This window comes from Lissotriton helveticus, chromosome 4_1 (genome assembly GCF_964261635.1).
Source record: "Lissotriton helveticus chromosome 4_1, aLisHel1.1, whole genome shotgun sequence".
Classification (NCBI taxonomy): Eukaryota; Metazoa; Chordata; class Amphibia; order Caudata; family Salamandridae; genus Lissotriton; species Lissotriton helveticus.
In genome coordinates, this window is record NC_136063.1 from 215,051,628 (window position 1) to 215,076,763 (window position 25,136).

The window sequence follows — 25,136 nt, forward strand, 5'->3', positions numbered from 1 at the left end:
ATTTCCCACTGCCTCTGACGCAGCATCAATGACTGCCGACAAGTTAGGAGGTCCGGTAAAATCCAAACCAATAATGGAAATAGCAACAAGGGGAGCCCCAACTGGCCCATCCACGAGCAACACAGCAAATTGGAACAGAGGGCCAAACGTCGAATCTGGATGCAGCGACGGCCCAGTAACACAGTCATCCTGCTCCCCAGAGGAGTCAAAGGCCCTCCCGCACCTCGCAACCTCCTCAGACAGCCTACGATCGGCTTCTACCCAGTCAATACTCTTCATCCCTGAATATAAATCTAAAGGTCGGGGCGACATCCTTAATAGAGGGAACATTCTTCGAATATTAACCGCCATTAGTAATCTGACAGGGATCCAATCACAAGACCTAGTAGCCGTCCAATTTGAAATCTTCAAAAACCTCTCAGACCAGGAAGTAACCAAAACTATCTGGGCCAACCACGAAATAACAGCGCAAATTCTTAAGGAGAAGCCCCAATTGCAAGCTTGGGGGATTCAATTACACCCTCTTCATGAAGTGGGATATCCAGAACCCCTTCTTGGTCAAATTCATAAACCTAAAGTCAACAACACAAAAAATAATGCCTATCTTGGACCTTGTAATTCCGTGCTGAAAGGAGAACGAAGTACCTTTATCGAGGTGTCGCAAAACAGCAGAGCAACCGCTCCAACGGGTCGTTACGAAAGAAGAACGGAATCTCTAAGCGACTGGTCCTGGATCTCGAGAACAATAAATATCAGACCTGAGGCTCACTGACAGATGGATAAAAATACAATAGACTCCTCGATGTTAAAATTTTGCTCCTGGAATATAAACGGCTTAGGTGCAAAAACCTCTGATAACGGACTATTACTGTATGTTCAGCAATTTGACGTAATCCTATTACAGGAAACATGGCTGGATGAGCCTTTTCACCTACAAGGCTTCAAATCATACCTTCTCCCAGGGACTAGAAACTCAAAATTTGGTCATTTGAAAGGCGGGCTCACAACCTACGCTTCAATTAAATCGATAAATTCAGTGAAAGAACTTCCAAGCACAAATACCGCAACAAATGGAATAAAAACAATACAGTTTCACATTTTTAACCGCAGAAATAAAGAATTTTTAACAATTGTTAATTCCTACATTCATCCTCATGATAAAAGAACCGGTGTAAACACTTTAGTAACTGAACTGACAAACCTTATCACTGTGGAACCTTCTTCAAACTTTATCGTCTCGGGCGACTTTAACATGTCCCTCACAGGAGGGATTGACCCGGACAGCCCTGCAGCAGAACGACAAGCAGCATGGGGCATCCCAACCCAGGACGCCTGCAGATGGGGCAAGTCATCCAAAATCTCGAGGGGACTCTTAACTGAGCTGACGAATTTGTCTTTGGTTGCATTAAACGGGCGTCTCGCAGGAGACCGTCCACCGGCTGCCACTTTTCACACAGTCCAATGTAATACCGCAATCGACTACACTTTCACGTCCTTATCAACGTTCGGCTTAATAAAAAGGTTTACGATCGGAAATCAAGAGCACAGTGACCACCAGCCCCAAGAGTTCACCCTTGATGCTTATGGAACAGCGACCACTTACCCGATGGAGGTCACAAGTTTAACGATAACAGCAAACCACCGGAGAGTTAAATGTAACACCCGAGATCCAGAACAACTCCTGGCCCTCGCGAAAAAAAGATGGGAGGAGAGTAAGCAGTTAAGTACCAGCCAACTAAAAGCATGGGAGAACTTTATGGACGGCTTCAATCCAACCAAGTCTGAAAATAAGTCAAGAGAAGGACCTGTAAGTCCAAAAAATCCCGGGGTCGCATCACGCAATCAGGCACGAAGCAATTTACTCCACCTTTCCCAACATCAGGTTGCCGAATTAAGAGAGTTAAAAACACCTGAGAACATCCAGTCCGAATTAACGAGCCTTATAGCACGTAAGAAGAAATTAATCTGGCTCGCTAAAAAAGAAAGGGACGAATCAACATGGGCTAAACTGACATATGACGCAATAATAAATTAAAAGCTATACAAGACAAAACAGATCAAGCTTGAGGGAATACCCCTCTAACAGCTACAGCGCCTTAGCGTGCGCTTCACTTAGCCAAAAGACAACACAATCACTTAATTTTAATTTTATTATTTAAATTGCACGTTCTTCACATAAAAACGGTCCTGAGGAAAGCCAGCTTTAAATCTGCAAGGCACTGGCTGAAACATGTAGACTACACTGGACGCTGGAGGTCATAACTTACACTCCAATTTACGTCTACCTGCCTTTTATCTGCTAGCAGAGTCCCAGTTCAATAAAATAACTTACCCTTCTGCATAGCTTTTAATCTTCACCATTCTCACCCTATTCACCGCACACTCAGCAACATACCAGCTCCGCAGTCACCTGGCGTTGAAGCACACCCGGGGCACATTCGGTGCCACTGTGGTGGGCCCGATGATGAAGCATGCCACCGACTAGGTCGGTGGGTGAGGGCTTTATAAGGAAAACTACGTTCTCCTTATTTTACGTACAAACCTGAGTCTTCTATCTTCCCTAATTAGCTAGTCCTTTTTGATACATACACTGAAATAGAAATATCAGACTCATCATCACCCCCTGCCTCGAATCTCCCCAGAATGGTAAACCAGTCCAATGAGATCGGTGTTTTCCTGAGGCCTCTGCGTTCTTCACGCTGTAGCGCCTCGCCCTCTGCCCTGCCCCAACGTATAGCTTCCGTTTTCCATAATTCGGGGTCAGGTGGCTTGGGAGACTTCCACCTCATCGTGATGGCACGTTTCGCAAGTAACATGGCTACATCAGCAAAACGTGTTGCTACGCTCCTCTTACGCGCTGCTGGACCCAACCCCAGGAGCGTGTATTCCAGGGTAAGTGTCTGTATCAAAGCACCTGCTTCCGTGAGCGAGTCATTAATAGTGGTCCAGTAATAACCCAGCTTGGGGCAGCTCCACAACTTGTGTGCCAGTGATGCATCATCTCTAGCGCATCTAGGGCAGGTGTCGGCTGCGTTGGGGAACATAGCGTGTATACGGTGTGGTGTTAAATACGCTCTATGCAGGACCATTAGCTGGATGAACTTAAATTTGGGGTTCCTAGCTACCTTTTTGGGGAATTGAAGGATCCGCTCCCATTCCTTGTCCCGTAGTGGCCTCCCTATATCACCCTCCCACTTGGTCTTGAGAGGCGACAGTGAGACCGCCCGTCCTGTTCTGATGCTAGCAGTGAGCCATTTAGTTAGATGACTCCCCGTTCCCATGAGATACTGCATCGTTAGTAAGGGGTTCGTGGGTGGTTCTACTCCCTCGGGCGCCCACCTTTCCATTACATAGCGTCGGAGGCCAGCATGCAGAAGGAACGGTCCCCCGGGGACGCCATGTGCGGCCCTGAAGTCTGCAAAGGACAGCATCCGCCCCTCAGCAAAAAGGTCTCCTATGTGTGTTACACCAGCGTCTTGCCATGGCACAAGTTTGTGAGTTGTGAGCGGTCCCGACCCCAGGGGTATACCCAGTAGTGGAAGTGTGGGGGTATAGGATGACATCGGGGCCGTGTATTTCATCGCTTTCTGCCAGTAGTGAACCGCAAGTCGGAGGAGCGGTGAGGTGTCTCTCGGCAGTTCCGAGCGGGGTAATAGCAGGGCATGAATTTTCCCTTTAGAGCGATCGTCCTCTGTCATGTCAATCTCATGTAGGTTCCTACCAGCAAGCCAATAGGCCAGCCACTGCAGTTGACATGCAAAGTTGTAGGCCCTGAAGTCTGGTACTCCCATACCTCCTGTTCCAGAGGTGAGCTGCAACTTAGCAAGGCCTATGCGCCTTCGCCCTTGTCCCCAAATGAGTTCCGTGAGGAGTGTGTCTAGTGCCTTGAACGTCGCGGCAGGGATCAGGAACGGCAGGTTTGTGAAATAGTAAATGAGACGGGGAAGCATCACCATCTTGGAAATGGCTATCCTGCCGGCCACCGATAGAGGGAGCGACAACCAGAACTGTATCTGAGATTTAAGTGTCCTCATAGCCCTTCCGAGGTTGACGTCAATCATTATTTCGGCACCCCTGTAAACTTGTATCCCGAGGTATCGGAAGGTAGTATCTGCCATTTGAAACGTGTGTGGCGCGAAGGGCAGAGGCGTAGTCAAGCCAGCGGCCGCAAAGGTAAACCCGTAAGACTTTGGTTCGCTTATGGTGAGGCCAGATAATGATCTAAATTCCTCAAATATAGAAGGGATAGGATCCAGGTCGCCCCGCAGATCATGTAGGTATAGGATAATATCGTCAGCATAGGCGGACACTAGATGAGTTGTCTCACCTCTCCGAATGCCACAGTGGGGGGCCACTGTCCGGAGTTTACAGAGCAGTGGTTCAAGTGCCAGGATGAAGAGGAGCGGGGAGAGTGGGCAACCCTGCCTGGTACCTCTTGCTATGGCTAGGGGACCCGAGATGCATCTGGATGTGCGTAACCGAGCCGTGGGGTGTGTGTATAGCAGCTTGACCCACACGATATACTCGAGAGGTATCCCGAACTTCGTGAGTGCAGCAAACATGAAATCCCACCTGAGGGAATCGAAGGCCTGCTTCAGGTCCAATGAGATGCATCCCTCAGAGCCCATGTCTGTCGGGTCTCGTAGCATCAGTTGGGCTAGTCGTCTAAGATTCATGGCCGTGCTCCTCCCCGGTACAAACCCGCACTGGTCAGGGTGGATCAGTTGCAGGATGTATTGTGCCAGTCTCGTTGCTAGTACCTTACTCAGTATCTTATAGTCGGTATTAAGGAGAGATAAGGGTCTGTAGCTAGCAAGGCGCAGTCCATCCTTACCCGGTTTTAAAAGGGAGGTTATCAAAGCTTGTAGGGAGGACTGCGGCAAGTAGTCAGTCCGCAGTGCTTCTAGGTAAATGGCATGTAGGCGCGGGGCTAGTAGGTCTATAAATATGGCATAGAACTCGGCCGGCAGGCCGTCTGTCCCAGGGGTTTTGTTTCTCGGAAGGGCGCGTATTGCCTGTCTAATCTCCGCAACAGAAATGCTACGCTTCAAATCGTCGCTTTGCCTGTCAGTGAGTTGGGGTAGTTCTAAATCCCTCATGAATCCCTCAAATGCGGTCTGTGAGAGGCAGCGGTGTGGGCTGTAAAGCGTGGTGTAGTAGTCCTCGAAAGCGGCGTTGATTCCTACTTGAGTCGAAACTAGTATGCCTTCTTGGTCCAGTATTTCTAAGATGGGATGGTGCACTGGGGAGTCACGTATGATACGGGCCAGCATAGTGCCCGACCTGTCTGCCTGTGTGTGCTGTCTATTTGTGTATTCCCTGTGGTCTAACAATCTCAAGTCTTCTAGCAGTTCAGCGTGCTTCACATGCGCATCCTGTAGTGGCGTGAAATGTGGGTTCGTGCCCGCGGCTTCACACTCCAGTGTTGCCAGTCTACCCTCCACTTCTTTCAGATCTTCAATCACTTCCCTCCTCATACCCACTCTAGTGGCCATCACTTCCTCTCTGATGAAGACTTTAAAGGCGTCCCATTCTATTTGTCGGGAGCTGGCAGTGTCAGTGTTCATGGCAAAATAACTCTCAATGGCATCCGCCACAGTCGACCTGAAGACCGCATCTTCCAGCAGCTCCGTGGGTAATCTCCAAGTCGGGATTGGGGGCGTCTGTCGGCCCCATTGCCAAGTCAGCTAGACAGGATTGTGATCAGAGAGGGTCTTCCCCATGTGCTGGGCCTGAATAACCGATCCCAGTAAGGAACGGGAGCAAAATATACGGTCTATCCTGGTGTGAAGTTGGTGTGGCGGGGAGAAAAAGGTATATTCCCTGTCCTGTAGATGTGTACTGCGCCATGCATCTGCCAGACCCCAACCCTCCGCCCATTGTGCCAGCACATCTGCCTGTCTCCTGCTTTCCGTGGCGTGTAGTGGGGGGTGTGATCTGTCCAGTGCAACATCCAATACAGCATTGAAATCCCCTCCAACCACCCATTGATGATCCGCCCAATCCGCAAGGACCCCATTGACATTCACCAAAAAATCCGATTGGACCGAGTTTGGTGAATACACACATCCAATCACAACAGTAGCCCCATCCAGTAAGCCCCTTACAAATACATATCTACCCTCCTTGTCAATTCTCTGTTCTAGTGGCTTGAAGGGGACAGAATTACGAAGCCAAATAGCGGCCCCCCTAGAGAATGCGGAGTAGGACGTAGCGAAAAGTTGACCCTTCCACTTCTTATGCAGTTTTAGAATTGCAGCACAGTTCAGATGTGTCTCTTGGAGGCAAGCGATCATAATTCCCCTATGGTTGAGCTGAGTGAGTATCCTGTGCCTTTTGTGAATCGAACCCATGCCCCGCACATTCCAGGTGCACAAGTTATAAACATTAAGTGGCCCCATGACTGATCGTGTAGTGCGGCAAAACTGAGCACGTGGGTGCACGCGCCTGGTACATCTTATTGCAGAAGAGGAGTGTCAAGCAAACAGTTAATCCCAGAACACTAAGGTCGCCAGGCCAACGGGCTCGAGGTCCGAACCATGATGCCCAACAGGGGCAGAAGTCAAACAGTTCCATGTGCCTGCGGTGGGGGGCGCAGACCACTAGTGCCTGATTTGTACTGGCCTGCGGTGGCATGGCGGCCCTTAGTAAACCAAGCCCTCATGCAACCCACCTGTGTGCAGAGAGTGATACAGTCAATACATTACCACCCGGAGTGCGGTCATGATGTTGATGTTAAAATTCTTCTGCCATCTGCGCCGTAATCTTGGGGAAGAGTTGGATGCTGTCCGCTGATCCTGACACTTCGGTGTGCGTGTCAGAGTTGCTAAACAGGCCCCCGGCTGTGCCCGCGTCATGGGCGGCGAGTGCCTCTTCCATCAATTGTACCACCGGTGTGTGGTCTGCTAGACGGTCTTTAGCGGCTTGATCCGATGGCGCCGCCCTCTGCGAGGGGGCTCGTCCATTGTCTGAAGTGGTGCTTCTCCGATCTGTTTGACCCCGACGTCCGTCTCTTCTGGCGGCCGTAAAAGTGTCCTGCGAGGCCGGCGGTGTTAGCGTTACCTCCATCCACTCTGCCGCCTCTTCCGGCGAGTCAAAGAAGTATGATTTGTTGCTATATAGTATCTTAAGGCGGGCAGGGAACAGAAGGGCATATTTCAAGTTTCTCTCACGTAACTTGTGTTTTACCCCCAGGAAGGTGGACCTGGCACGCTGCACCGTGGGTGTGAAGTCAGGATACACGGAGATATTCTGGTCCTTAAAGCGAATCGGCGCTTTCTCTCGGGCCACGCGCAGCACAGTGTCGCGGTCCTTGTAGTGGAGGAGGCGCGCGATCAAAGGACGTGGAGGTGCACCTGGTTGCGTAGGTCTGGACGGTATTCTATGCGCCCTCTCTACGCTGTATAGGGCCGTAAGATCTTCTGGACCCACCATTTTCCTGAGCCAGTCCTCCACAAATTGGGTAGGGTTCCTTCCCTCGGTGCGTTCTGGAATGCCTAAGATGCGCTCGTTGTTGCGGCGGGCGCGTCCTTCCGCATCGTCCACCTTGTCCCACAGCTGCTTGAGTTGTTTCTCCATGCCTTCCAGTTTCGTCGAATGTTCCGTTTGCTGAGGTATGAGATCATTTAGCGCAAGTTTCTGTTCAGAGACCCTCTCCGCAAGTTTATTGTGGTCTGCTCGGAGCAACGAGAGACCCGTCGCCATGCTATCGATACGTGTTTCCAGCGCCTCCCGCGTAGCTCGTATTTCGTTGAGGATAAGGTCTAGTTTGGCGTCCTGCGTCCCTTTCCCAGTCGGTGGGATTACGTCCATATTAGAGGAGGCTAGAGGGTCCTCCGAGCCGGTGGACTGCATGTCCGTCGATGCACCGGGGTCCTGGGTCCTGCCCCTGTGTCTTCCCATCGATCTAGTATACAGAGCGGCGTTGGGGTAGTCGCGTTTCTGTCCTCAGATGGTATAGCCCTCAGTGCACCGCATTGTGGGCCTAGGATATCCACGCAGCCACCGGCGTCACAGCGGGGAAGGCAATGGGAGTGGTAAATCTCTTGCGCCGGGCAGGGTCAATGGCGCTGCAGCAGTGGCGGCGCCTCTGGTCGGTGTGGTGGCGCCCCGTGGAGGATCCTCTGTGCAGCTGCCGTGCCGGCCCCAGTGAGGTGGTGGGTATGGGCAAGTGCTTGCAGGAGGAGGGGACCGCCAGAGGCTGGACAGCAGTGTGGCGCCGCTTACCTGCTCCAGTGAAGGCGGTCTTGTAGTCAGTGGCCCGCCACGTGGGCCTCTGTGCAGCCGGACCCCTCGATGTTGCTCAGGGTCAGCAGCGGCAGTGTGGCTGCAGGGGTCGTGCCGGCGCTGCGACGTGTCCCCAGGGCCGCGGCACCCCTGCCACCCTCAAGAGTCGCGGGTGGCGCCAGCTTCTGCGCCGTCTCTCTGGGGTTCTCGGGTGTCCAGGGTGGAGGCAAGATGGCGCCCGTATCACCGCCTCGGCGCCGATGCTTGTCGGGCGGCCGCCGGGTGTCCCATGCAGCTGTAGCAGTCCTCAGGACACCAGCGTCCTCCCCCCAGCTCTCCCAACGCCCCTCCTCGCTGGGCGCAGGCACCCCCGCGACAGCCCAGCGGGCACAGGGCAGTCCGGCGCTCCTCCGGCCGCAACCAGGACAGGCAGGTCAGGACGGGCCCCCCGGGCTCACCAGCGATTGGGGAGGCGGTCCGGCGCCGGCAGGATCAAGCGCCAGCCGCCGGCAGGCGCGCGTTCAGTTCCGCGCCCCGGTGCACCTCCGGCGCTCCCTCGGCAGTTCGCCGGCAGATCAGCAGCAATCAGGCCTCCGGGCTAATTGAGGCCGCGGCTTTCCTCTGCGCAGTAGGCCCTCGCAGTCTCCGCAGCTCACCAGGGCGGCAGGAGGTGTCCGATGAAGGCAGCTCGCCGCCGCTGCCCGCCGCTCGCCTGGTGCAGGTCCGGGCGAAAGATTGAGGTGGGTTGCGTTGAAGGTAGACAGGATTAACAGCTAGTTTCAAAGGGCTATGGACGGAGCTCTTTCACTACACGTCCGCCATGATCGGCTCTTGGCCACGCCCCCCATCCCCACAAATTTTCTAAACCAGCTAATCCTGCTTCACTCTGAAACTTGGGTCGAGATTAAAATTGGAGCAGGAGATACCCTGTCTAGAAAAATTCCTACTACCAAAGGGCTGAAGCAGGGTTGTGTACTGGCCCCAACTTTGTTCAACCTCTTTGTCTCTGATCTTTCCACCGACTTGGACAAATGTAACAATCATGCACCGAACCTAGGGGGCTTAACACTATCGAACCTCTTGTACGCCGATGACCTCCTACTAATTAGCCGTACTCCAATCGGTCTCCAGCATCTGATAAACATCACAAGTACCTTCGCAGATAAAAATGGGCTGACCATAAATCTGGAAAAATCCAAAGTAATGGTACTAAACCAAGGTCCAAATAAATCCTACCTACGATGGTCAATGAACAATCGGCTGCTGGTCCCGGTAGAGGAGTACAAGTATTTGGGAATCATATTCGAAAGAAACGGCTCATTTTCTAAACAGAAAGCCTCCATTAAAGGCAGAGGAACTGTATTGGCTGTTGCTTTAAAAAACATCAAGCAAAAAATAACTGGCCCTAGCCTTCTCCCTTTGCTAGAAGTGCTTCGAGCGCGCCTCCTTCCCTCCATCACCTACGGAAGCGAAGCAATGAGAGGTAGAGATGAAGTCACCCTGGACATTGTGGTTGCTAAGGCCCTAAGAATAATATTCAATCTTCCGCAATTTACCTCACCAGCACAAATAAGATTAGAATTTGGACTGCTAAAGCAGGAAATCTCGCAGAAAGGGGCCTACGCCAATTGCTGGTTCAAAATAAAGGGGGCCGAGCCGGGCACATTGAACTCACACCTGTGGTTGGAAATCTCAAAGAGAAATGAAAGCCCAGCGAAGACCTACCTCCAATCAGCAATCAAGCTGTTAGCTTTACAGGACCTATGGGACTCATGCCCATCCCAGAAAAGTTTTAAGGTCCTGGTAAATAAATCAGTAAAGATCGCATCTCTCGCAGAAGACAAAGCTGCCCTTAGTAGGAGATCCCATGGCTGGTTCGTAATTCAGAGCTATGTGTCAACAAAGCCCCAACCATATCTAGGAACAGGTTTCGCAAGAACAACAAAAGAACGGTTCCTTCATCTGAGGATGGGAATCCTACCAGCAAAGCCCCACCTTCCTCCATGGACACGCATAACCTCCACCAACTGCTGCAGACTGTGTGGAAATTTAAACGAAGACATAATACATCTACTATGCATCTGCAACGGCTTGAGAGCGGAAAGGAGACAGTTTCTCAAACAGCTCCTGATTGCAAGTCAGGTTCGATCTTGTAGGGAAGCGGTAAAGGCCTGTTTTGAGGGCAGCAACATCCGTCTTTCCTGCAGCCTTGTTCGGTTTATGAGAGAAGCGAACGCTAAGCTAAGTCGGGAAGACCCCCAAGTCATCGGTCTTTATCCTATGCTATCGTACTTATGAGTCAAGGTCAACAACCGTCTCTCCTAGCGCTTTGATTAAGTCCTATGAATACCTCCCTGGCTGCCAAGCTCCCAGCAGTCAGTACGACCTGGCTGTGAGCTCATTGACTCGTTCTCTCCACAAATATCATTTCTTGGTGTGGATCCGCCAACGAGAACAAGCCCTTTGCTGATTTATCTTTTTCACTAAGAAGAACTTTTTTACCTACACATTTTTACTCCTTTGCAATTTTAACGACCTACAACATATTTGTAATCTTTTAAAGAAGAAGCTGTATCTTGTGAACTAATGTTTTATTTGTTTGCAAAGGTTTTAATTAATCATGCAATAAAGTTATACCTACCTACCTACCGTATGTGTGACAGGAATCATTCGTTGTTTATTGTTTCAAAATGCTCAACCTTTTTTTATACTCATCTAGGATCAGTCACTTTTGCAAATCCATTTTATTTTCACATGGGCAAGTTATGCATGTGTTGCACAAAAGACACTAATATATTGCAAATATACAAGAATGGCAAATGTATTTTTTTTCTAAATGATGGGTCAAACATTGCAGTTTTTCGAGGCGTATGTTTTGCGTACATCTTAAAAAGGTCATGTTGATGACACAATCTGCAAGTTCCTGTTGTTACCACTCCTCACTTCAATACTCAGCCTTGGTTAGTAAGATATTAATGTTGTTTTTCATCTGCTGCTTTATTGCAGGTCTACAATATTTTAAGAATGTTGTGCTCGTGGCTTCTCCTCAGGACAGATATGTGCCCTTTCATTCTGCAAGAATAGAAATGTGTAAAACTGCTCTAAAGGACAAACAAACAGGTAAGTTACACACTGCAACAATGTCCTGGTGGTTACGTCATTTAATACATTTAGTTACAGAAGGTAGTTAAATATGAAATGATACACGTGTTTGATTGATCGTTTTCTGATTTGTGCTGAAGAAAAGATAAATATATAGACATTTCCTTAGCCATCTGATGATGTAATAATGATAATTATGCTAAATAAAATAATTGGATTACTCATAGTAACAATCGGGCTAAATGCATGCTGCCAAATAATCTTAGTCTGTATCCATTGAAAAATAAAGAGTAAAGTAGAGCTGAAATAAAGCATTGGTAGCCAAGAATTACCTAACAATGAGACTTAGGGCCCCATTAGGATGGCGGGCGGATCGCTAACGCCGGCCTGGCGGGGGCGATCCGCCCTCCATCCGTGCAGAAATGACCCCAGCCATATTATAATGGCTGGGGAGTCCACGGCGGACGGAAAGACTGTCCACCGTTTTGCCGCCCGGTCGACATGTCGACCGGGCGGAAAAGGGTTCTATATGGTGGTGGTGTCTGAAAGACACTGCCAGCCATATTAGAATGTGGGTTTACAGATGCCTTTCTGTGGCGGCATTGCCGTTCCATTCACAACATGGCAGGCACAGTGCGGTGCCTGCCATGTTGTGCATGGAAGTGCACAACAAGCCTCCCTGGCATTGAGGCGAGCGGTGCTGAGTGCCGCCATCCTAATGTGCCCCCAAGTTCGGAAATCATAAATGTGAGTATTTATTTTGAAAATCTGTCTAAATGTTAAAATGGACCAAGAACAGTGAGGGACAGCAAGTATTTTTGAACCAGCATTCAGGTCCTGCATAAGTTTAGAGTGATATTACCAAGTGCAGGTTCCAGCTTACTCCTACAAGAGAAAATCCAATTTAGATCAGAGTTGGATCAAACTTGGGTTAAATTTGTCCTCTATCCACCTACAGTTGTCTGTAAATTGCCTGATTTATCAGAATAGCTACACTTGAATACTTTTGTCCTCTGCGGCCTACAAAAACATATAGCACTACCTTGGCCTTATCCACCAGCAAACATCAGTCATTCCTTAACCAGAGACTCCCTCTTGCCAATACTCCAGGGGCCAAAGTGTGGAAATTACTCCTGTGGTGAACCAACATGTGCGCCCGCTTTGAGTGCCCTGTGACACTTTGGTATAACAGAAGGGGCTAAAAATGCTTGTGTGATCCCTTCTGTAATTCTGATAGCGCTGATGCACATGTAGCACCAGCTCTATTTTCAGCGGGCATTTCCTCACTTCCAAAAGAGTTTGGCTTCATGCAAATGTGGGAGTTAGTTTGACTATGCCCCCACACCGTATTACAGGTGCTGAGGCAAACATTGCCTTAGGAAGTGCACTGTCAGTGCACCCCATGAGGGCAGTCCTCTTTAAAGCTGAAAGGGGGTCCCATGGGCCCTCAGTCATACCCCGGCAGACAGGTGCAGTCACTCACTGCACCCGCCTGCAAGGGGAATCTTCGATCCTGCTTCAAATTTGACTTCTGGATAGAAAAACACAGAGCAGCTTGTGAATATCCTGTCCTTGGTCATGCTCTGGAAATAGTGATGTGCCTTCAGCACTGGTGAGCTGTTTTGTTCTCTGCAATTCATGGGCTCAAATGCACCATTCATGAGTGAAGCAAATCAAAGGAGACCTCTGGAGTGACTGCCTCAGCTGAGGTCCTCTGAGATTTCCCATCTAGAGTGCACTGCCACTACCCCACCCCCCAGGAAGTGTAATACTAGACCTACTTCAGTGCCCATCTTTGCAGCATCCTTGCTACTTTCAACTGCACTGCATCTTTAGATATTATGTGCTGCCATTGTTATATTGCGGAGGCTATTTAAGACTTAGATGATCTCTACTAAGTTCTTATTGAATCTCAGACTCCGTCTGCCATTTTCTTTGCTTCAGAAGTCTCATGTGTTATTCAAACATTGTACATTCCAAATTGCATAAATGATACTATTGTTCAACGATTAGTAGAGACTACAATGCCAATTTCTATTCATTGCTACCATCCTGTCTGGTGGATGGGTACTCCATTACAAACTTGACTGATATCCCTTTGACATTATTAAAAGTGCCATAGATTATAATGTGCTTGTAATCAGGCAGAGAGTATACCTGTCATGTTTGGGATAGAGTAACCCATCTGCCAAACTCTAATCCAGGTCCTTAGCCTTTTTCTGGAGCTCAACATCTTCTAGCAGGCCACACCTGAAACTTTATCCAATGAGATCACATTGAAATAGGACACCTTTGTTGCTCCATAAGACAAATGTCAGCATTCGAGTTACTGGAGAAGCACTTGGACAATACTAAAGCTCTCAGGAACTCAGGGACAGTAGGTAGGTGCCAGCACTCACTTCAGCTGAAGCAAGAAGCAGGATCTACTCCATTTCCAGTTTCTACTGGTCAGCTTAGCATTTCATGGAAGAAAACCCTCTTGCAGAATGTTGTGTCCCTGTAGTCACACAGGAGATCAGACAACTGACTCTTGGAGTTCCTAGTTCTGGGCACAAGGGTGAGCAGGTCGAGCCCTTCAACTCTCAACAAAGGTCTGAAACATCAGGTCTAGTCCTCTTCTAATATTTCCCAGGAGCAGAGAGTATTCTGAGGAGCGAGTGGTGAGGTCCATTTTTGTACACTTTAGTAGCTAGTGGGTGGGGGTGAGGGTGACTTCTGGACAATACCTTACTGTAGGAAACTGAGTTGCTTGTTGAGGGAATGAAACCCTACTGAAGCAACCACCACAATTCCCGTCAGGGTTTCATCACAGGAAAACCCAAAATTAACCTGTGCTCAACCCTCTGGCAGCTTGCCACAAAAGCAAGTCAGGCTTAACTTGGACGCAATGTGGAAATAATTTAGCTGCACGTAAACATAAATAAAGTGAAAACGTACACAGGAAGAATCCCACATCAATTTAGAAATGTAGAGTAAACTTTCATAAATTATTTGTGACCAAAACAAAAAAAAGTGGAACTTGAGATGTGCAATTCTAAAGATTTAGATAATAGTAGCACCAAAAGGCCTGAGGCACCAACTAAGGATATCTGATCATGTTGGACATGGACAAAATTATAGGTTTAACCTCACCATAATGGAGTCCAGTCTGAGCATAGGGCCAGGTTTGGCCGGCTGAGGTTTGTACCTTATGTCCATGGAGCACGGTCTGCGTGGAGTTGCTTTACAAGGCTTTGCATTGTTCAACACCCGTTCCGGGAAAGCTGTGTGTCTTTGCAGGGCTTTGCATCACTCTACGTTGGGTTCAATCAGCTGTGCAGCAAGGCTGTGTGAGGCCTTGTGTTGCTTGGTTTTGATTCTGATGAAGCTGGCAGCAGTGCAGCGAGGTTTTGCAGGGCTTTGCGTCATCCGGCCACAATTCCAATGAGGCTAGCAGCTATGCAGAGAGGCTTTGTAGGGCTTTGCATCGCTTCAGATCCAATGAAGCTTACAGCTGTTTGGTTAGGCTTTGCAGGGCTTTATGTCACTTCACGCCCGAATTGGTGGAACCTTCTGTTCAGCGAGGAGGAGCACTCTCTGATACCAGCCACGCGCCCAGGACCTGGAGAGGCACCACTTAGGTAGGGGATCAGGAACTCACTCCAGCAGAGCCCAGCAGTGCTCAGGCAGATCCAATTACAGGTTTAGGCAGGTCCAGTGCAGCAGGTCAGATGGGCAGTTGCACAGAGGCATCTGGAGGTTGTTATTTCCCTGTAGCTCCAACAGGAAGTCAGTCAGCTGGCCCTAGGAGTCACTTCAGCCTAAGATGAGTTGCATGTCTAGACTTCCTTTCCAGTGAGCAGGATAGGCCTCAAGCAGCAGGGCAGCTGGGCATCCTTTTTTTGTAGCATCCACAGGTCCATGAGTATAGTGAAGCTGGGTATGTGGGTCAATTACTTGTACCTAGAGCAGCTTCTAGAGTTTTTCCCCTATAGATCTGTCTTGAATTTCCTGCCTCAATGCTCTGGCCCATTCTTGTATGGGGGCCCAAAAGCTAGCATGAAACTCCTTGGCTGTCTGCTGAGGCATAGTCTTTATCATCTGCAAATCTGATAGGTGACAGCATTGCCCCCCATCAAGTCAGAGATGGCCCATCCTGCCAAGCCCTATTCACCCTTTGTCTCACTGTCTGGGAGTAATACACAAAGACCAACTGCTGTCTACACCTAGTCATGTGAACCAGGATACAGGCTGCTGGCAGCAAATGTTTAGGACAAGAAAATACCAACTTTCATAAAGTGCAATTTTTCAGAATTTTGACTTAAAATCTACCTTTACAATTTAACCGGGAAATCCTTCTTTTGTAGTATGTCCAGGCGTGTACTAAAGAGTGGATCCGAGGGTGCTATTTTTATAACTTTTGTCCCCTTTGAATTGGAGAAGCTTCTGAATCTTTCCCCCAATAGAAGTGTCTAGAATGTCCTGCCTCGGTCCTGTGATTTCCAGGTAGTCTGGGGGCACAATAGGTTGTTGTGAGGGTCTTTGTGTGAGCTTAGAGAGGGTTTTTGAAGTGCAAGTAAGGCTGTGCACACCTTTGAAAAACAATATTCTAGTATCTCTATTATGTGGCTGTCTTGGAGGAATACACAAAGGTCAAATGCCAACAGCCTCTAGTTATGTGACCCCGGAAAACGTCTGCAAGCACCAAGTGGTTATGACAGAAAATGCCAACTTTCTAAAACCCCGGCTCCCCTGCTTTCATTAGTGTAGCGTTCCAGCGGGCTTAATATGCACACGAAACCTGGCTACTGGTCACTTCGCTTTTCTTACCCCTTTTCACTATTCACTTTCCCTTTGCACTTGAGTGCCCATGATCAGTTCCTTTGTCAGTTTCCTTCCGGCTGGGTTGTCCTTCTCCATCTCTCACCCCCGTACCTATCTCCACCATTGAGCTCATTTTAAACAACAACACCTGCCCCCATTGAATGAGTAACCGTGTAAACACTTCCAATACTGTTCAGTAAAATGCATTATTGTTATTTTATAGATTCCCCTGATGAAGGGCAGATTGTTCAGCCCGAAATGCATTGGGACATTTAATCGAAAGTGATTATGAATTACATGAATTTGTGAATATTCAACAAGCTCATGGGAAACTCTCAATAAACAACTACTGAGCACCCACTTCAGAGTGTTGACGTCGATGGAATTTAATCGAATGTTAAAATCAAAGTACTCACTTTGTTGTACAATTGTTTAAGGTTGTTGTTACTTTAGTAAATACTCGCATTTAAAAGTTATTGTTTACACTCACCTGAGTGATTGACGCAGTGCATCAGGTTCCCGGGAATTTTCCCGGATGTTTATTTTTGCTTGTAGCTTAAAGGTTTAGCAGAACCTCTCAACCTTTTGCACGCAATACACTAGAATATTGTTTAAGTGATTCTATTGAATAATTAATGAGTTAGATCACTGAGTGCACACGCTGCTGCGTTACCTTCTTAACTTTCTAAAAGTGGCATTTTCAGAATTGTGACTTAATATCCAACTTTACCATTAAAGAGGGTTTTGAATTACAATTCTTTAGACACCAAACTCGATATTCGTACTTGTTCACAACTGAACATTATCACTTAATAAATGTAATAAGGTAACCAAATGTTATCCTATGTAGGCTTTGCATTAAGCAGTTAGCACCTGTAAAACTTAGAAGTGCATGTCCAAATTTTTAAATACACGGAATGTTGCCCTCTGGGTGACTTATATGCATAAAACGAAAGGTTTAGGCCTGACAAAAGGTTTATTTTCCCAGGTCGAAATGATAGGCTGCAATGGCAGGCCAGGTACATGTTTAAAAGGCTACCAATGTGGGAGGCACCATCAGTGTTGCAGGACTACTCTTAACCTTTAATTTACATGCCCTGGGCGCATGTAGTGCCACTTCACTAGAACTTACAAGTGGATTTAATGTGCCAATTGCCATATTTAAAGAACGGAGCACTAGCACTTTAGCACTGGTTAGCAGTGGTAAAGTGTGCAGAGTCCTAAAAGATAACAAAATGGGTTCAAGAAACAGGAAGGTGAAGGCAAAAAGATTGGGGATGACCCTGCAGAAGGGGCCAAGTCCAACATTAACCAATGGGGGAAAAGTTCATGTGGACAACCCTATCCACTTTTGTAGCACATCCTGTTTACCTTGCTGCCAACTATCCCAGAGTGCACTATTCTAATGCAGATTCAAGATGTCAGACCCCTTGTACTAGGGCAGGATAGCAACAGTCTACCCAGAGTCCTGTTCTCAGATCAGAAGTCACGCATTGCTTTCCCCCACAATGCAGCCTTTGCTATGGTTCTTTACCTTTGCAAGTGTCCACTCCTGCTTTTATCAGGAGTAAATATACCCTAGCTATCCTATCTGAGGTGGTACTGAAATTGATTGGGTCCTTACATTGTGGAATAGCTAAATTTTTCATATTAAAGTGTTTCAAAAGGTGCAAAATTTAAACATGAATGACATTATTGGGAGCAGATTCACTAAAGTTTTTTATGAGTATGAGAAGTAGAAATATAGGAGTTCTCTTACACCTACTATTGCATGCCTTTGTGAAGACACCCCAGGCATCCACCGCACTATTAGTGGTAGTTCAAAGAGTGCTCTGTCCTGTCCATTTGTTCAAAACGCATATAAAGATTTCTTTATCACCACTGGAACATCACTTTTTGTGATGTTTCTGTGGCGATAGGGGCTTTGCCTTATTTACAAGGCAGCGTTCTTAACTTGGCTTAACGCTGCATTGTAAATAAGGCCCCCTTTCATGCTACGCTTAGCATTAAAGGGGTGGGCAGTGGGTATTGCACTGGGCGTTCCATCGCAACACCCATTGATTTTGACGCTGCCCCTTATTTACTAGGGCAGTGTAAATAGGAGGCAGTGTCAAAATTAAGACCAGGGGAAACCTGGTCTCAACTTGGCGAAACAAGGAGAAATGCTTTATTTTCCCTTGTTTTTGCTTTTCCGATGTGTGCTGCCTTGCAGCACATATAGAAAAAGCAAAATGCCTTTGATTGTTTATGTGTAGGAAGGTGACCATAGAAGGTAAGCAGCACACATAGAAGTGACAAAGCAGCATTTAAAGATTGTTCATGTGCAGGAAGGGACACCTTCCTAAACATAAACAATCTTCCACTGCACGCAGAGTGCAAGGGTGCCTGCTTTGGCGCTACACTGCTATGTGTAGTGCCAGCCCAGGGGGAAATACAAGGCTGCACCATATCCTTGTAAATATGATGCAGCCTTGCGTTTATGAAGTGACGGAGTGAGGCGTTAAGCCATGACTGCTAGCGCCTCACTCTGCCACTTCTTTGTAAATATCCTCCTCATTTTGGCTATTTTGGGGACAATTCAAAAAGGTTTGAAGGTAAACTAGTGCTTTACGTACTCCAAAATGCCTTTGTGAGCGAGAACCTATGCGTCTTAATGGCAAACAAGATTTGTCTTAAGGATTTCTGTAAGCTGAGAGTAAAGTTCCAAAAACTGGATGGTAACTATTTCTTTCTTTGTGATGCAGGTCCTGTCTACACTGAGATGGTAAACAACCTCCTGCAGCCTGTTTTTGAGGCGAAGGACTGCACCTTAATTCGGTACAACGTGTTCCACGCATTGCCAAACACCGCCAACACCTTGATCGGGCGCGCGGCCCACATCGCGGTGCTGGACTCCGAACTCTTTCTGGAGAAGTTTTTCCTGGTTGCAGGGCTTACTTACTTCAAGTAACTTCTAACCGCCCTCCCTGAGCAGACGTGCTGTGAAACAAAGCCGCACCCCGCGTTGTGCATCGCTGGACCTTTATGCCAAAAAAGTGCAGTTTGACATTTGACAGCAAAGAAGGATGCAGAGCCGTTTCGGTGGAAAAGATTGTAACTTAAATTAAATGGTACATCATAATTAATGTAGCGTCAGCATATACTTTTTTTAATTGTACTCAAGTCTGCTGAAGTGCCCATCACGTTTTATTTGTGAGGCATTCATGTGTACAGAACTCATTGTAAGAAGGTTATACTTATGAAAAATATTAAAGCTATTTTTTTGTGGAAGCAGTACAATGCTTGAAAAAGTTTCATATTTATAGAAGAAACTACTACCTGTTCCAGGAATGTTTTATTTTTTCTGAAACATGCCTCATGCCTTATTTACGTTATTGCATGGGTGACCGTAAGGCCTATTGTATTGCATTTATCTCAGGTGAGACCTGCAGTTATGCAGAATTGATAGTACTCAACAGTGCCATTTAAAATGATTTCAGTGATCTTTCTTTCTTTATTATTGAAGCACTATTCTCAATAGCTGCTGCCCTGTGGTTCCTTCAAAGCCCCCTGAATTTCTGGGGTGCAGTAGTGTTTTAGTTATTGGTAGTGTTACCCATCAGTGACCCAACCTGCACATATCATCTAATAATTCTATAGCTAATTTACAAACGGATCTGTGATCCAAGTATACTATTTACCACAATGTAACTAATTCCGAGTGAATTTTTGGGAATCTGACTTCCTTCAATTTATAACACCTTGAATGTGCTTTTCCAGTGTACTTGCAATACACATGTTGGTATTTTGAATCCTCTATAAATTTTGTGGGCGTGATATCTGGTTTTATTTTGTTTTCTCTAACCCCAGTTGCGTTTTTTGCTTTCTGTACAGCTTGTTGGGTAAGATCCATGAAACCACTTGTATAGATTTGAGAACAAATTCTAACAAGGTCCAGGCAGGTCCTGCAGGCAATCCTTGGTGGTTTACTCTGTTGGTAGCCGCACTGTGTATGCTCTGGTTTTGGATCAACATATATGTTTTGCAATACATAATCTGTTTCTGTGTTCTGTCTGTCAAACATGTAACATAACAAACCATGTGTGCCACCTTTGAGCATCTTTGCGTTGTTACCTAACGCAATGGTATTCATGTAGATGACCTCAGGGGCATGAAAGGCTGAGAGACCCCCAAGTTTCAAACGTCCGAAAGTGAACTTAAACTCACATTTGTGGAGTTGATGTAGTTGTCCATTGGGTCAGGAGGCCCATTAGTGCAGGAAAGATCAATTTACTAGTAATAAGCAACAAAATGTTCAATATTTACTTAAAATGAAAAGGTACTCAGTGAGCCCCTTTTTTCAAATTTGCAGTTGTCCCAAGAAGGTGAACTATGATTGCCAGGAAGTTGGTAACACAGGAATGGAGCAGTGGTTTTAAATGTCCTCCACCAGATTCATACTCCAAACTCACTAACTACAGGATTGATGAACTCAGCACTGTAATATGCTCCCTCATATACCGGCTTTCCGGGATGTAGTGGTGTGATTGATAAAAATACTATGGACACTTGAATATGGGACAATTGGAAAAGAGAATCCTATGGAAGGAGGCCTCCATGATACACATCTATGTTTAGCTCATTTGGGCTTCTCCAAACAACTAAAGGATGAGAGTGGCTACAAAGCATAGGGCTTGGTGTTCACTGATTTTGTTTCATGAGAGACTTCTACAACAAAAGCCGACGTTTTTGTGAGCCACTTTCTTGATTGTATCAACAGAGCTACTTTCTTGGTCTACCAAAAATAGATTAGCCACCACCTTCTATACTAGGCCATCTCGAATATCTCCCTTCCTTTCCATCAATGCCAGAGCAGAAGAGCGCCTTCAAATTACTGTAGTGTGTGTGATATAAATGTATTCACCCTAGCTCAAAGGACCAAGATTCTGAAAACCAACTTAAGTGAGCCTCATTTACATTTCCTGTTGCCATGTTGCTACTTTTGTGCACTCATTCTTCTGTGAAGTTTTTTAAACAGCAGCTTTTCAGTGCTAATCTCGAAATGTATATCAACATTTATGACAAAGACTGTAGTTCTGCAATCAGATGTTGTGTTTTGTGACTGTGGTGTATTTTTTGGACTGTGCAGGCCAAGAGTTTATGTGAATTGATTTTGAAATATTTTTGCATACCGAAAAGAACAAACTCTATTCTGTTGCCACAGGATCAAACAAAGAAAATATTCATCAATAAACACAAATATTAAACTTAAATCTAAGGTTGCATGTGCTACATGTTGTATTTACAAAGCTCATCCTTTTCAAATTGATTTGGCTTGATTCACCACTGTATGGCCTGATATAAAGCAGTGATTAAGATTGTATGTTTTTTATAGACCTATGTTTTACCACAATGTTTATTGAGATGTGTTCAAACGTGTTAGTATATTAGCTTGCAGTTGCATTTCTGCACTGATTAATTGGACTGGTGGTATGGTAATGTGTACATTTCTCATTTGTAGTCGGACCTTTAATCTTCTTGATGTTCTTTTATTTCCTTCTTTTTATCGCCTGCCAAGATCCACTGTTGGGAATGAACATTCTGTACTGGGTTCTGGGCGTCCGAATGTCTTTCTCTACTGGGATCTGGCGTCTCAAACTTTAGTGAGCAGTCTTCCATCATGTAGGCAAGGTTTGCTTTCTCATCCAACTTTAGTGCAAGAAGTCAGGCATAGTTCTCGGATCGGGTTCATGAACTTGCAGAGTCAGGTGCCTGGTGCCTTGATAGATTTGGCTTCATGAGTACTAAGGTTGGATGGATGTTGCATGGTTTTAGGCTGCACATGAGTATGTTGTGCTGAGTAAAACGGTCTACATTGAGGATAGTACTCTGTTTGCAGCCAGAAGCCAGAGAAGAAGTTTCAAAGTGGATCTGCAGAGTCTTCAAGATTAGTTCTGGATAGCTGGAAATGTAACACCGGTTTTCAGGACATCTAAACTGACCTAGAGGAGAGTGAAAACTTTCCTGAGTTTCATCAGTTAGAATTTAGAGACTCAAAGAGTGTCAGGCAGAGGCCAAAAACAGTGTCCAGTCCAGGTCCAGTTCCACTGGGCAGTTGCAGGAAAGCAAATAACCTAAAGAACCGGGGGTCTCAAGTCAACACTTTTGCAAACTAGCTTCAACTCCTAAAAAAAGTGAGTCGGAACACAAGTCTCATAAAAGCCCAAAGAGACAGAAACAAAGGAAATAGAGAGCCAAGATACAGTGATTGATGGTTAGATCCATAGGCAGCTTATTGGATTCCCATCTTTTATCGTGGTGATCAATCTTCTCATTTGGTCATCCACCTCTCAGCATGGTGTGTCTCTTGATCATAGAGACTATCTATCACACAAAAGGAAAATAGCTTGATTAGATCAAACCCAAAATCACTTGGAAAGAGAAACATATCATGGGTTTCTATAATGGAGATCACAAGGGAATTAAGTGCAGTGCAAAACACAAAAAGTGATCATTAAAATAGGGTAATGAGGCGAAAAAGCAAGACATTTTATTATGGCTATCGACTCATCCCCTGATTAAAACCAGAACAGTGCAAGGGGCAGTTTCAACAAATAACTGCAAAAGTCAGGCCAACATGTTTCAGCCACTCTGGAACAAAATCCCTTCGGCTTTCTTCAGGGCCTCTGCTCTCACATTTTGCTACTGCAGACCAAATTATATACTGACATTAAAGTGAAGAAATCATTTATAAAGAAAAAACTATTAGTAGTGAAAGTACACACATACTGGGAGGTTGGATATATTACAACCTACTTGTTACTGATCCTCCGCATCAAAGAATGCAGATAGCATCTAAAAAAGACAAAAATCATCATTACTCCAGTATAGCTCTCTTATTAAATTGTTTCTTCAAATTATACTGATAATCATTCAAAATCATTGTATATGCTCACCCAGCTTGACCGGGGACAGAACCTCACCTCACCTAAGGCCCTAAAAACCTGGCTTTTCTCTGAGGTATATTTGTAAGGCTGTGTTGGATGACTTGCGTTAGCGCCTTGATGCCCTTGGGCTAAGTTGCGCTTTATAAGATCCTATTCATTCATTCATTCACCTGGACCTAGCTCAGGAAAAAGAGGCCCCGCTCTGTAAGGAAAAGCAAAGGGAAACCATTGAATAGAGCAAAAAGGTGTACACGTTGTCTGACCTTATCATGCCCATTCTAGCAGCCCTACTATAGTCCATCCTTGCAGAGATTAATAACTCTAGATAGCCATGTGGCATCTCCCAACCAGCTCCTCGAAGCAACTGAACTCACATCATTCAATAAAGCATGGCCTTACTCTTAGGACTGGTGTGCAAAGATACACTTGTCTAACCATAAAGATCCCCATATCCTCATCTGTATTCTGAAGAAACATCTAACTCAATGGAATATCTATTCCTTTGATTCTGGAACGGTAATTGTGTATCTCCTGACATATTGGATATGGTAAGGAATCAAGAGGACGTATTGCTCGATTAGTCGTTACTGCAAAGAAGCCCCAGTCTTTAACCGCTAAGGAATCCTAAGTACGCTCACAATTTCAAAAAGCGCCCTTCTCCCATCAAGTCTATTAACAAACACATCTTATCAGCGAGATAATAAAGAACGCTGTTCACTAACTGAGTCTAGTTAGAATCACCCCATACTCCCTACCTGTCCGTCGTTGCCTCATGCGGATTCTGAGTAGAGGGGGAGGCAACGAACGGCTCAGGTCGGGTGTTTTTATTGGCCTCCAATCTCGTTTGAAAATGAGCGTGACAAAGGTGCCACATAACGCAGAATATTCACACTCAAAACTATTTTATTGGCCTGGTATCGTCGCGGCTAATTTCTAAGCACTAAGATTTCATGCACTCAGTAAGCTTTAATATTAAAAGCCGGTACCTTGTTGGAAAAACGCCATTCTTTAACTTAGCCGGCTCCAGAGCACCCGTCTACCATCGCGATAGCGAGTAGAACTACCGATTGACGTCATTAAGATGGCGTTTGTAGTTTACTGTACGTAGACCTGTTGAAACTTTATTGGGTCTCTTCTGTCAAATAGGGTCTGTAGACTGCAATGCAACAAACGAATACCTGGTTGAAAAAACAAGTACCTGGTTGAAAAAACGCCATTCTTTAACACTCCAAAGTGCACGTCTATGCTCGCGATATGAAAAAGAACTACTGAATGACATCATCAAGATTGCATTTGTAGTTTTATGTCCACGGACCTGTTTAAACTTTATTGGGTCCCCTATAGCCAATGACAAAACACAAACATACAGCTAGACAACTCTGGTGTATTTGCTGGTTATAGTCAAAATTAGTCACCCATATCCTCTGTATGCCTATATCAGTTATACAAACATCTAATGTGAGGCTATCATTATGTTTAATCTACGGAATGAGGCAAGACAAGAAACTACATTTCTTGTAGAAGTCCGCTGTGGATCTCGCATTTATAAACGCGATATCCCGCAGAACTCCCAATTGACAAAACCGTGTTAGTAGCAATCCAATGTATTGTAAGTGGAGCCACAAAACTTGGTCGGTTCCCCTATGCCAACTACAGTACAAATAGCTGGAGCCATACCTCCTAGAACATTCATGTGTATAATGGGACCAGCTAGGAATAATAAGGCATGATATTTATTTGTTCTGCCCATAGCTTGTTATTAACTGCCCTTCTATGTAGTCCTTGGATGAGTGGGAATAAACCCATCCTCCAACCTCACCTTTTACAGACTAGTCCAAGGTATATCGTCGTTAAGACCAAGTGTATCACTATGGAGCCTAAATATCCATTTCTGCTCCTTCGTGAACAAATATTTTGAAACATCACTGATATGTGACGGTATAAATTGTTTTTCTAATACTTTCCACTGAAAATCTTCTTCCCCGTGATATTTGTCCAGAAAGTGTTTAGTAAGTCTTGTTAGTGTCTTTTTGCATCTAAAAGAACTTTTATGTTCAAACATCCGTGTTCTCACTTCAC

The 25,136-nt window shown here is 46.0% G+C and overlaps 1 protein-coding gene across 2 annotated transcripts in view; it reads left to right on the forward strand.

The window, feature by feature from the left end:
• FAM135B (family with sequence similarity 135 member B) overlaps positions 1-21,172 on the forward strand; it is a 1,359,155-nt gene extending 1,337,983 nt beyond the window's left edge. For both annotated transcript variants that reach the window (XM_078686705.1, XM_078686706.1), the window contains 2 exons: positions 11,233-11,346; positions 18,876-21,172. In XM_078686705.1, the coding sequence (XP_078542831.1) occupies positions 11,233-11,346; positions 18,876-19,081 (320 nt within the window). In that variant the 3' untranslated portion in view covers positions 19,082-21,172. The remainder of the gene's footprint in view (positions 1-11,232; positions 11,347-18,875) is intronic.
• Positions 21,173-25,136: the final 3,964 nt, after the last annotated feature.